Source organism: Spermophilus citellus, assembly GCF_964194105.1.
Source record: "Spermophilus citellus genome assembly, chromosome: X".
Taxonomy (NCBI): domain Eukaryota; kingdom Metazoa; phylum Chordata; class Mammalia; order Rodentia; family Sciuridae; genus Spermophilus; species Spermophilus citellus.
In genome coordinates, this window is record NC_138190.1 from 7,824,244 (window position 1) to 7,838,937 (window position 14,694).

The following is a 14,694-nucleotide window of genomic DNA, read 5'->3' on the forward strand; positions in this document are numbered from 1 at the left end:
CCCTTCCCCTTGCAGAAAAGTACAGAAAATTTTAAGCGGCAAAGAAAAGCAGGCTAAAGGAAAATCAGAAGGGGAGAATCAATTCTGAGAGCAGCAAAAAGCGTACAGACTGATTGAGTTGAGGCTTCTAAAACCGTTCTTCCCTCGCCAAGTCTTATTTTAGGGTCCTGCTGTTCAGCAGCACAGATAATATTGCCCAATGTAATCCGCCTAGGAAGCTTTCAATTGGACAGTTTGTTACACTCGGCAAACACTTGATTTTGGTTTTCTCTCTGGTCTGAAAGCCCTCTTCTGAGCTGTTTGATTTACTCTGCCCTGAGAGCCTAAGAAACATTGGCCAACACATCACACATTTCATTTACAAAGAAAACTGTCACTGTTTGAGTCCAGGCTCTGTGCATTTTGTAAATATGTTTATTTCTCTCTCTTACAGAAGCTGCAAAGAATCAATACTCCTCACTGTCATTCAGCCTTACCCTGTAAGTGTTCTGTGAGTAAAAGTGCCACTGAATGATCTCGGGATTCTAGTCTCCCCACCCACTTTACAGAAGTCATGACAATGAATAACAGTAGAGAAAAATAACATGCATTCACAGTGCAGACTCGGAATTCTTGAGTATTTGTACTTTGTACTCCGCATTAGCAAAGCCATCTATTGGAGAGGAAAGAAAGTTATGTGTTTCCTAAATATCTTGAAAGACAATCAGCTATTCAGCCCTATGAAATTCTCGCATCTAGAAATAACACCAAACTCAAGACTGTGGTTTCCGGCTTAAGAATCACAAGTCTTATGGGAATATCTAATTGTAGGAAGTTGAAGAACAAGTTTTATTCTTATCTATGTCTAAATAATTTGGTAAATAACTGAATATTTTGCCTGCTTTAAAGGTGGTCCTCGAGGAAATATGATTTGTCTGAATTTGATTTCAGTTTGGTTCTGAGGATGGAAAGAGATTAAAATCATACTGAATTTAGTTCCCATGATTTTAAAAAACAATGATCATGGTATAATTTGCTTACCATAGGATTCAACCATTTTAAGAGTATAATTCAATAGATTTTACAAAATTTACTAAAGTATGCAACCATCACCACAGTCTGGTTTCAGGAAGTTTTCATCAACCCAATAAGATCCCTGTTCCCACTTACAATTAATCCCAGTTCCCACGCTCAGTTCCAGGCAACCACTAATTTACTTTCTATTTCTATAGACTTGCTGTTACTTGTGAATTTCATAATTGTCAGTTAAACAAAAAAATACTAAGGCAAATTCTTTCAGATTTCTCCCAAAATGATTATCATCAATCAATACGTTTGTTTGCCCTTTACATGGAGGGGCAAAGATTCCAACCTGCTTAGGCTTCTACTTCCTTCACCATAGAATTGGAGCGCTTCTCCTCTCCCATCCCAAAATTTTCCTAAGAGCAGTGGGCTAGACATTTTTTTTTTGAGAGAGAGAGAGAAAGAATTTTTTAATATTTATTTTTCAGTTTTCGGTGGACATCACATCTTTATTTTATTTGTATGTGGTGCTGAGGATCGAACCCAGCACCCCGCGCATGCCAGGCGAGCGCACTACTGCTTGAGCCACATCCCCAGTCCAGTCTAGGCATTTTAGGTAGGAAAAAAATGTATTCAGAATTCTGATAAGACCACAAACAGAACTAACCCAGACAATAAATTATAATATAATATTACTGGTACTAGATCTCAAATCTTAGTTCTTTCAGATCCAGCAGCCTCAAATTCAAATGCACATGTTTAAATTCAGTCAAAGAGATGGAACTAAGAGGTTTTTTTTATATATGTCCTGGATGGCATAATTTATTGTCTACTGATTTTCATAGCTGTCCAGAACTTTCAGTCCCTTATCTATATGAGGATTGGTTGAGATCATATTATTTCCAAGGGCTCCCTTTTGCTACCATCTCATGATTCTATGATTCCTACTGTATGCTTTAACATAAAGTACAGATGGGCTGTTTTCAGATTGTTTTATTTAACCAAATTGTCATTGTCACCTACTTCAAATCTATCCATACTTTGTAATTTGTTGGTTGCAGGAAAATACATTTTGATAAAGCCAATGTAAATGTCTATTGTAAGTAGTAAGGAAGTGATTATAAACCACTGCTGGAACTTCAAGTTTATATTGTTTTTCTGGAATTCTCTGTCCCTAATTTATAATCTATTAGAAATGCAAGACCAGAACCATTTTTATTCTAAACCAAATTATTTTTGTAGTAGGTCATACTGGAAATTCTCTGTTGTGGGACTGTCATGTACAATATTTAGCAGCATCCTTGACCTCTACGCATCAGATGCTAACAGCACCCTTTTCCCCAGTTCTGACAACCAAACATGCCTTGAGACGTTGCCAAAAGTTCCATGAAAAGAGAATTGCCCCCAGTTGAGAACCACTGTTCCTCCTAAAGTCTTGTCTTATTCTAGTCATATATGACCTTTCTCTTCTCTGAATTGTGGGAATTCATACTCTGAAATTATTTCAATAGACACATTAGATATGGACAAGAGGACAAATGGGAGAAAAGACTACAATTTTTTATTTGTATGTTTGTGTTTGGATTTTCCTACCAGCAAATTGTTTCTTTAAAATATTGGGTTTCTTTTATTTGCTAAGTATCCTTTTGGCAACCAGGATTGACATACAGAAACAGATGACAAAGCAAACCAAGAGATAATTCATAAATTCTACTTTTATTATAGACAATAAAAATTAACATTTTAATTTATTTTGCAACTTGCACACTAGCAGTTTTTATGTTACTTGCATTTCTTCTCAATTATAAGGTCCAGTAAAGACAAGAGAACCAATATTTATCCAGCCACAAAAATCTATCTCCAGGAAGGCCCAGGTCAAGGGGACCTGGCAAAAGTCTAAGGATCCATGAAATTTCTTGATAATTTTTTAAAAGTATTATGAATGACTCTTTCACCCTACATTTTTACTGTTCTCCCTAGGAAATAAATGTAGAAATACAGAAGAAAATTCTGAAGCAGAAAAATTTTTTAAAATTAAAAATCAGTAAAACTTTTTCTCAGGGGCAACCAAGTGTAAACATTTCAAACTACCTCCTTCCAGTCTCTTTTTTCTATGCCTTATTGGCAGCCAATATCATATTAGATGCTCAATTGTATCTTGCTTCTTTTACTTAGTATTTCATAAGCATTTTTGCATGTCATCAGCAATTCTTTATAAGATTGTTTTAACTGGCTGCAAAATGTTACCTTGAACTGTTAACTCAACTAAGCCCCTATCATTGGGCCCTTCACACTGTCTTTAATGTTTTACTATTATAAATAATTCTGCAGATTAAATTGTTATGTATAAATCTCTGTCTGTATTTAGTAGTATTTTCCCAGGATGGTGTGTGTGTGTGTGTGTGTGTGTGTGTGTGTGTGTGTGTGTTTGGTGCTATAGATTGAATCCAGGGCCTCAAGCATACTAACAAGTGCTCTACCATTGAGCACTTCCCAAATTACCTACCTGCTTGGTAGTCCTTCTCTTAAAGTTTGCTTTGTGGGGACTCAAAACTAAGTTACCCATTGATAACTGCAGGGTTATCCTTACCAAATGTTTCACTCAATGTCTGTTGTATAAGAAGTATCATAGAGCTACAGGACTACAAGTTCAAGAACTTACACTTCAGTTTCAGGAATCAATCTTATTTATGTAATTTTTCAAACTATATTCTAGTTACTTCTAAGAGTATCTGACAACATCAGGAGCAATACCACCCTCTATTGTGACCATCTTAGCCAAAGCAAACTTGGAAAAGGGTACAAGATTTAATTAATGGCCTACTAATCTTACAATTAACAGCAGAAGAATGATTATTCTAAATGAAAATAATCATCATTTCCACCACAGGATAAGAAATTCTTATAATAAGCACCTATAAATTGCAAAGAATTAACTCACCAGGTTTTTGAGTGGTGTACCTTGTACATTTTTTTTTTTTGAGTAACAAAGAAAATTTGAGTTAAAACTGTAGTTTACACTACACCAACCATCAGTATCTCTGGCCAGTAAAGTAAGCCATTGCATTGTTGATTCTTATTAAGTAGCCTTCAGACTTGGAGAGTTTATGTTTTTATTTTCAAAAAGTAATTTTTAAATGTAAATTGAGTATATGAAACAGAATCCAGAACATGAAAAATGAACTTGTGAACTCTTAGACTTTTATCAAAGCTCAGTTAATTTCAAATTATATATATAAACTAATATTTATTTAACAGCCTTGGCCATCTAGTAGTGTCTTTTCTGTTCTTCATAGATTACCATGTTTGTCAGTAGGGCATAGTAAATAAATACAGTAATGAGGCTACCAGAGATGGCACGTTATACCTACAGAGAAGACAGAGAATCCCCAGCTTAGCAAGTTCTACTTGAGTCATTTACTGGAGTCATTTACTCTGTGAAGAAATAACCCTATATACTTCCATGACCCCTGGGAACATCACTGCATTCTAAGATTATACGAAATTATTTCATCCAGAAACTAAGTTCCATTAAATATACATATTTTAAAAAATCAAGATTGAACCTAGGGGTGCTTAATCACTGAGCCACTTGCCTAACCCTTTTTATTTTCTATTTCAAGACTCCTTATAGTCCCACTAAATTGCTGAGGCTGGCTTTGAACCAGCGATCCTCCTGCCTCATCCTCCCAAGCTGTTGGGATTACAGGTGTGTTCCACCATACCCAGAAAATATACTTTTTTATTGACACAAAGAATTCTGTAGAACATTATAGAAAATATGGTAAAATATTTTTTTAAAAAAACAGAATACACAGAGGAGTAAAGTTCGGTGTCTAAAACCTTGAACACATGTGAAATATTTCATTCCCAAACAATGCTGGAAAAGTAGGTATTACTGCATTGAAACATCTCATCTAATTATTAGTGTCTGTTCTGGGTAGCTTTATTACAGGCGCTTCACTTGTTGTGCCAAAGTAAATACTGCCTGCTTAAAATCATTAAGGGAGAATAATGTTTTCCCTTCAGCTAAAAAATGGCGTATCAAAAGCAAATGAACTCCCCACTGTATGATTTGCTCGTTAATCATCACTAAACTTGGCCTATAATTACACAGATACTGATGAGAACACCACTGTCATATCACTTAAGCTCTGTAGTAGGACTTCTAAAACTTGAGCATGTTTAAAGATGGGTTCTTTTGAGGGAACACCCATTCAGAGTTCTTTTGGTTTGGGGGGTTTAATTTTGTTTTTTTGTTTTGTTTTGTTTTGTTTGTCTATTGTAATAGTGGGAATTAAACCCAGGAGTGCTATACCACTGGGTTACATACCCAGAAATTTTTGAATTTTATTTTGAGATAGGGTCTCACTAAGTTACCAAGGTTGGACTTGACCTTATGATCCTCCTTTCTTAGCCTCCTGAATAGCTGGGATTACAGGCTTGTACCACCACTATTTTGATTTTGTTTTTTTAAGAGAGCAGCCATTCTCTTAAAATGTCTTTCATAGGTGGATCAGTTGAAGTTCTGGAGAACTAAACCGTCCATTCATCCAGTCTTTTAAGACAGTAGTCTTAGCAAATGTTGGGAGTTGTATAGGTGTAGAGGATATCTTTACAAATATTAGGATTCTCCTAGTATTAAGGCAAAAACTGCACACAGGAATACACACACACACACACACACACACACACACACACACACACACCACATACACATTTTATCATGTTTTTTCATCAGTGGCTGGATTTTTATTATAGTGAAATACGTATAACATAAACTTGACCATTTTAAAGTGTGCTATTCAATGACATTAAGTATATTCATAATGTTGTACAACATTGCCATTCAATAATGGTTCCATAACTTTTTCACTACCCCTAAAGGAAACCTGGTATCCATTAAAGTGATCATTCCCCAGTCTCTCCTCTCCCTGCTCCTGGCAACTACTAATCTACTTTGTTTCTATGGAATTTTCTTATTCTGAATATTTTACGTAAATGGAACTATATAATATACAGTCTTTTATGAGTGACTTCTTTCACTCATAATCACATTTCCAAGGCTCATCCATGTAATATCATGTGTCAGTATATTATTCCTTTTTATGGCTGAACAATATTTCATTGCATGGACATACTACATTTTATCTATCCATATTATCATGTTTGGTGTTAATTTAATTGATTGTATACTACTTGTATTGGACAAGAATGTGAAAATTTTTTTTTCATTTTACATGAAATCCAAAGTATGGGTCACCCTAACAGGTGTTTGTGCCTTGAGATTAATAAAATACACAGAAGATTCAACCTCTGTGTTGATTCTAGAGTCAATTAATAGAATTCATTATGCAACAGTCTTAATATCTTAGAACTATATAGCATGAAAAATACTAGCCTGAACCCTAGGCAGTTGCCAATATTTGACCACTTTAGTTTATATGATTCATAGCTAAATATTTACCTCTTTATTAGGTTCTGTAAAATAAAGTAACTCTTTTAAAAAATAGACAAATGATGCTGGTAACATAGTAGACAACTATTAGAGGTGAATTCCCTTCCATTTAAGTGTCATTAAAATTATATGATAAGAATGATTCTCAAATTAAGCAACTTTATCAAAATCATACAGCAAAGAATCCCCCAATCCCAGCACCCTTCTAAGTAGGTTCTTCCACTCCACTGGCAATTTCTGAGAGAGAACTGTGTCACTCAGCCGCTCTTTCCAGTAAAAGAAGAGAAAGAATCATAAAGTTTGGAGGACCTATAAGGCAAAATTTTAATTCAATTTTCAATTCTAAGTTAAAGTCTCCTTCATACCCTGCCCAATAGTATCATAGATCACGGGTTACCAAAAAGAGGCTGAAACTCAGTGTGCAGATACATAAAGCATCATGAGTGCTTGTGTGTGTCTGTATGTGTGTGAGTGTGTAACTTGCTTGCTCACATGCCCATATATTCTAAATATGAATAACAATGGGAATATTGAACTTTGAGCGGTTCTTCTCCACCTCATTAAAATAGATGATTAATGAGCAAGTCATCAAAAACCCAATATTAGATTTGACCACCACCTCATCTTCCACATTGTGCTCAAGGCTCTGTATTAGAAGTAGGGTCTATGTCTATTCCTCCTATGCCCCCCTTCCCTACCCCCACTATGAATCAGCCTCCTTATATCAGAGAAAACATTTGGCATTTTTTGGGGGGGATTGTCTAAATTCACTTAGCAATATCTTCTCTAATTCCATCCATCTACCTGCAAATACCATGATTTTGTTCTCTTTAATTGCTTAGTAATATTCCATTGTGTATACATGCCACATTTTTTATCCATTCATTTATTGAAGGGCATCTAGGTTGGTCCCACAGTTTAATTATTGTGAATTGTGCTGCTATAAACATTGATATGGCTGTGTCCCTGTAATATGCTGTTTTTAAGTCCTTTGGATATAGACCAAGGAGAGGGAGAGCTGGGTCAAATGGTGGTTCCATTTCCAATTTTCCAAGAAATATCCATACTCCTTTCCATATTGGCTGTACCAATTTGCAGTCCCACCAGCAGTGTATGAATGTACCTTTTTCCCCACATCCTCACCAACACTTATTGTTGTTTGTCTTCATAATAGCTGCCACTCTGACTGGCGTGAGACAAAATCTTAGAGTAATTTTGATTTGCATTTCTCTAATTGCTAGAGATGATGAACATTTTTCATATATTTGTTAATTGATTGTATATCCTCTTCTGAGATGTGTCTGTTCAGGTCCTTGGCCCATATATTGATTGGGTTATTTGTTTTTTTGGTGCTTAGCTTTTTGAGTCCTTTATATACCCTAGAGATTAGTGCTCTATCTGATGTGTGTGTGTGTGGTAAAAATTTGCTCCTAAGATATAGGCTCTCTATTCACCTCACAGATTGTTTATTTTGCTGAGAAGAAACTTTTTAGTTTGAACCCATCCTGCTTATTGATTCTTGATTTTAATTCTTGCACTATAGGAGTCTTATTAAGGAAGTTTGGGCCTAATCCCACTTGATGGAGATTAGGGCCTACTTTTTTTCTATTAGACACAGTGTCTCTGGTTTTATTACTAGGTCCTTGATCCATTTTTAGTTTGAGTTTTATGCATGGTGAGAGATAGGGGTTTAATTTCATTTTGTTGCATATGGATTTCCAGTTTTCCCAGCACCATTTGTTGAAGAGGCTATCTTTCCTCCAATGCATGTTTTTGGCACCTTTGTCTAATATAAGATAACTGTAATTTTGTGGGTTAGTCTCTGTGTCCTCTATTCTGGACCATTGGTCTACTGGTCTGTTTTGGTGCCAATACCATGCTGTTTTTGTTACTATTGCTCTGTAGTATAGTTTAAGGTCTGGTATAGTGATGCCTCCTGCATGGGGTTAGAAATGATGGTGGAATGTGATGGACATTATTATCTAAAGTATATGTATGAAGACATGAATTGGTGTGAATATACTTTGTATACAACCAGACATATGAAAAATATGCTCTATATGTGTAATATGAATTGTAATGCATTCTGCTGTCATTTATAAATTCAAAAAAAATTAATAAAAAAGAATTAGGGTTTATGTACTTTCACTGCTGTCATTTTAAAAGCTCCTTGGAAATGTTCTCAGTAACAACATGGAACATGCTTTTCATATTTCTGGTCTGGTGGCTAAATCCGACTTATTAGTTTATGGGCATGACAGGATTTCAATTACATTCAAAATTTGTATTTCTTCTTTAAGTTGGGAATGTACCAAATATTCTACATTTTAGCAAAAATATTACATTTCTTGGAGGATGAAGATGAAAAACAATTGTTACATGGTTCACATTATGTTATCAGTAACCAGATAAAATATTTTCTTTCCTTCTAGTCTCCCAAATCAGCATTTATTAGTGCTGCAAAAAAGGCAAGATTAAAGTCCAATCCTGTCAAAGTACGATTCTCTGAGGAGGTAATCATCAACGGCCAAGTGTCGGTGAGTTTAGAGTCATCTGCTTTGTGACTGAGAGGGTCACAGAGGTAGGAGCTTAGCATTTAAGCAACGCCAGTAATTTGACTAGAATGATCAATCAAAACTAGTTGTTGTTTTTCACAGGCGTGTTGAATCTCAGGAATGCGAAGAGCTTAACAGATCACCAGGTTGTAACTCAGGCCCCTTAACATAGCTAGAATATGTGATAATTCAATGTTTCCTAGAACATATTTAGGGTGAGAGACCTCTCTGCTTTGCACCAGAGTTTATCTGATCTGTGTGCACTAGCATGCCTCATTCATATTGGGTAAAACAGTCCTCTTTGAGACATTCACTGATTTCTTCCTATTGGGCCAACTAAGCATTGTTCCACACAATAGACCATTGTGTATTTTGAGAAAAGTATTATTTTTCCCTTATCAAAAATTTATGATCTTTGAACTTATAAAATAGCAAAAAAAAATTAAAACGATGGAAAGGTTTTATATATGCAACCAGAACTGAGGAAATATTGCTCAGATCCCCGTTAAATAGGTCTTAATAGAAAGCATGACTGCACAAGCATTCCATTGATCTTCAAAATGAATCATGCAAACATCAGTAGGATATTTTAGTTACAATTTTTTCCAAAGAACATAGTGTAGCTTTTACAAATCTTTTGTCCAAGGTACTAATATTTGGGGACGGCGGGAGGGGGGGTGTCTTGGAAATGCCAGATTTTGTTGTTGAGTTTTGTTGTTTTTGTTAACATTGTTTAAATAAATTCACAATGATAATATCTCATTTGTGATATTTTGTTATTGGTCACAAACTATTCCCTGAGGTTGGTACTGGATCAGAAATGGAAGATGTAGGCCTGCACATCCTGGGCAAGGCACTTATGAGTCTTCTAGTCAATTTATATAGATGGCAGGGAGTTAACTGGTCAATCTGTCAAGACTATTGTGACACTTATGGAAAAGGGCCTGAGGCTGACACTGTGTGCACTGTGAGCATTTTCTGCTGCCCTGTGAGCATGTTCGGTTCTGCTTATTTGGTGAATCCCCATCATTCTGGATACAGGGTTAGCTTATATTATCTATTCACAACAATCTGTCCCAGTTGAAGGATGGAAGGAACAAAGCAATCAGTACATCTCTCAGAAGGTCATCTGAAAATCACCTTTTTTCCCAGAGTTTCTGAGCTTGAGATTGGGCATTTATAGAAGGAATATGATTCTAGAAGCTGTTGTAGCAAATGTCAATTAATCTCTGGACATAATAGAGCTCATAAAAGTTAGCTGGTGTATGAAGACAGTTCTGAGGGCCAGACATTCTTAACCTCCATTGCCTTGCCACAGGCTTATGGATGCTGGACCTTCAGTCCCATGTCTGTTCCTCAGCCTTTGTGACCTCTTCATGCCTAGTCTACCTCCACTCTTCCTGGTTACAAGGTGCCATTTCACCTGGATGTGGATCCAGATTTACTCAATAAATTGGGTTGCAGAAAAGTCATGTGGGAAGTCCATGGAAGTAGACAGGAAAGGCAGAGAAAGAAACAGGCATGTGAAAGGAAGGGGTTGCACTTACTGGGACTGTAAGATACTGGCAAATGTTTGAGAATCTTGTCTGTAGTTCCCACAATCTTCAAACCAAGGGCCTTATGGTTTTATGATTGCTGAATCCCCCTCAGCCCCTGTGAACTTGGTAGCCAACTACATGTTCATAACTCAGTTCACCCCTAGGACTCATAGAACTCACACATACATGCTTCCTCCTCCCTATTTTCTCTCTCTCATGACTTCAAATTAAAGAAAACATCTGGAAGCATACATTTCTTTTGGTTGTATTTCAAAGTGCCATCTCTTTTCAAGGTATTTCTAAATTGTGATCTGTTCATTATAGACTTAATGTTTAACTCTAACACACTAACCCATTCCTTATATTTTTCCTTTTGAGTTTGAGGAACATTCCTAAATGAGGTAAAATATAGTTTCACACACAACTTTGCACTTCAGACTCATTAATGCTTGTGAGTCACCATCATGACCACTGCCAGGCACCAACAGCATTATATCACACAGCATCCCTACCAGTCCTTGTTCTGTTCAATTCATCCTGCCCTGCAGAAACCTGGGCTTGCTTGTACTTTCTAACACTGAAACTCAATTAAAAAGGTATTATTTTTTATTTGTATCTTCCAATGAGTATCAGGTTTTTTTTATTTTGTGATTAAAATAGACTGTATAGATATGTGTTGCCACTGGCCAAAGTAGATTCCTAATTTGACTGACCTGCAACCTTCCCACCCCTTTTCTGTTATTAAACAGGAAACTGTTAAGGACAATTCACTTCTTTTTATGCCAAATGTTTTGAAAGTCTATCTGGAAAATGGGCAGACCAAATCATTCCGCTTTGACTGCAGCACCTCCATCAAGGTAAGATGACCTACTAACATCTGTACCTAGGCAGTGCCAGGTACAAAGTGAATGATTCACACTATAATGCCAGAGTGGCAACACCTTCTTTCAGAATTATCCCTTTATTCCTATGAATGTTTTACTTGTTCCCATATAAGGTCACATATGAATATTTAATTTTTTAATAACTTTATTTTATTCATTTATTTATTTTTATGTGGTGCTGAGGATCGAACCCAGGGCCTTGCACTTGCAAGGTGAGCGCTCTACCGCTGAGACATAACCCCAGCCCCCATGAATATTTAAAATCAAACAAAAACAAAAAGCTTAAACTAAGAAGGTTCTGCTCTTTTTTTAAACCCCCTTGTTGTTGTGAAACAATGTAATATGCTCCCAATGAAGAAACACTACGGCTAGTCATTTTAATGCAACTGCAGATTAATTAAAATAGTGTGACAGTCACCAAGAAGGTTTGGCACCCTGCCCAAAGCCAGCATGATTTCTCAGTAATGTCAGCCACCAAGAAGATTAAGATGTTAGCTGCTAATTGAATATCTGCTACTTTGGTGTCCAGCAAAAACAAGGGGTAGAATAATGTAAAGATTACAGTTACTTTTAATTGCTGTAACCAATTTCATGGGAATAATGCATAAAAAGTCAGAAATGAAGCATGCTTCTTAGGAGAAGTGGTAGAAAGGAAGTGACACAAAGCAATCCTATGATTTCAGAGCCACGGGTGAATTTTACATAATAGCCATTATAGCAAAGTGTACACCTATTTTTCCTCATGTTTCCTTCCCAGAAAAGAAAAATGCATATTCTTTTTTTTATTATTATTGGACAAAAGTGTGTACAGAAATGGACTGCTCCCTAATGCTACATCAGCCTAAAATAGGCTTTCTTCAAATGGCACAGTAAAAAAGATTTTATGGAGATGCAAAACTACCTAATGATAATCTGTACAGTACTCTATCAAGAGAATATCGACTCTGGTTTAAAAATGTCTGTCAGTAGTCAATCCCTAATTCTATTTTTTTAAATTAATCAGCATAGACCTCACATGTGGAAGGATTTCTGAAAAGGCCATGATACCAGCAAGCAGATTGTCTTGAATTGCTTTAAACACATAGTTATTTAGTAGGCAATAGAATAGACAATATTAGTAGATTGATTTTGGAGCATTAAGTCATCTTTCAATCATTCCAATTGATTTTAACTTCCTTCACACAAGACTGCTAATTTTAAATGGTGATCACTGAAAAAGTCATTTTCCTCTTTCCTATTCAATACCAATTTATAGTGTGATGTTAATCTTCTTATTGATTGACAAATTTTTCCTGCAAAAGGCCAAATAATAAATATTTTAGGCTTTGTGACTCATTTGATTGTTCAACTGTTCAATCCTGTCTTTGCATAAGGAAAATAGCCATAGACAGGTAGGTTTGGGAAATCCTCAAGACCACCCTCAGGTTTAATATTTCACTTAAAGGATTGAGAGAGCTTCCAGGTGTTATCGCCTAATGGATTCATGCTCACAATGATCGATTATTCCAGAAATTATGTGTGACAATATGCACGAAGTACTGTCAACCAATGAAGCTCACTTGAACCTTGGTGTCCAGAGTTTTTATTGGGGGTTGGCCATGTAAACAAACCTGGGTGACCTTAATGTCCACCCCTTCAAGAGGTCAGGCTGATATTGCATGGCCAAAGGCCCCTACCATAAATACAGTTGTTAGCATAGATCAAGTGGTATAGCCCAGGGCCCAGGTTAAACAAAAATACTCCTGTCAGGCAGGACATTCCAAAGATTGAGAAGTTACTTCCCATGAATGGAAGCAAAGGGCCACATCTTTGTTTAGGCAAGGTTAATCTGTTAATGCAGAGATGATATGTGAACAAATGGGTATGTCCTGATTGGGCCCAACAGCCATGGTTTGCAGACCCCTAAAGTAACCCGTATAGCTATATATTACAACTCTAATACCATGGCCTTTTTTGGTTACCAACAAGTCAGTTCCTTGCCACTGAAATCCCTACCCCACCTGAAACTATAGGTAAAGACTTTGATGGATATCTTAACAGAAACAAAACTAAATTTAAGAAAGCTCTGTTGTTAATTTCCTCTGGTGTCTTTATTATAGGAACCCAGACTAGACTGAGTTTGATCTCCCCAAGGACTGCCGATGACAATGAGAAGACAGGGAGCAATGCAGAGTTCACATCAAATCAAACTTATCTTATCTTGCACCTAACAGCTTTATTATCACAATAGACAGTGGCTAGTAGGCGTAAAATAGAAATAGTACAGTTATGAAAGGAATATAACACTGTTTAATAAAAATTGCCAAAATTCTTGCTACAGAGTTATAATAGGAAAAAACTATAGCTATCAATTTTTAGTGTCCTCCCTAGTGGTTGGGGAGATAGTTTTATAAAGTATATGTTGCCATACAAAGAAAGGCTGGTTTTATTTTTCTCTTTACTGGGCCTTGTGCAGAAATTATGAAGCAGAAACCTTTTTGGTGAAATTCAGCATAGTCAAGGCATTTCTACTGAACAGTTTTTTTGGGGGGGCATGTATGGTGGATATAGGGATTTTTCCATATATTTTTGGTGCATTATAGTTATAATAGTATTGGGATGTGTTATTTCATATTTATTTGGATATGGGAATTTTGTTTTAAGAGGGCCTGGAGAAATTTTAAAAGGGCCACAGAGAAGAATCAAACATCAGAAAAGTCAGTAAAAGAAAACTTTATGTATGATAGGTTTCTCTATCTTGACACTATTGGGATTTTAAACTAGATATTTCTTTGATATAGGAATGTCCTGTGCATTATAAGATGTTTAGAAGCATTCCTGGTCTCTATACACTTGATGCCATTAGCATCCTCAGCCCAATTGTGACAACCAAAAAATGTCTCCAGAAATTTCCAAATGTTACTATGGGACAATATTTTCTCTGGTTGAGAACAACTGCTATACAGGAATTTAGCATCTGAATATAAGTTTTCTTGATGAGGGATAATTTCCTAATTTTCAATAACATGAAAAAAAATAAAGATTGAAAAGATTCATTTTTGCCTTGCAGCAAATGTGTGTATATTTCTATATGGAACACCTTTCTGATCATAAATGTTTAATACTACAAATGATTACTGACAGAGCTTGTCCATTCCCCCTTCCACAGAGATGTAAAATAAATGTATACAATTATGGTGCCCTAACTCTGTGCCAAACAGTGTTTTAATAAATGTGTTCTACATATGAACTCATTTAATTCTCATATCCATTCCAAG

At 36.0% G+C, this 14,694-nt stretch overlaps 1 protein-coding gene across 2 annotated transcripts in view; it reads left to right on the top strand.

The window, feature by feature from the left end:
• FRMPD4 (FERM and PDZ domain containing 4) overlaps nucleotides 1-14,694 on the top strand; it is a gene marked incomplete at both ends in the record, with an annotated part of 559,025 nt that overhangs the window by 512,322 nt on the left and 32,009 nt on the right. The window contains 3 exons of one of the 2 annotated variants that reach the window (XM_081278110.1): nucleotides 434-485; nucleotides 8,893-8,997; nucleotides 11,303-11,410. In XM_081278110.1, the coding sequence (XP_081134236.1) occupies nucleotides 434-485; nucleotides 8,893-8,997; nucleotides 11,303-11,410 (265 nt within the window). The remainder of the gene's footprint in view (nucleotides 1-433; nucleotides 486-8,892; nucleotides 8,998-11,302; nucleotides 11,411-14,694) is intronic. The other variant, XM_081278111.1, reaches the window with a different exon arrangement.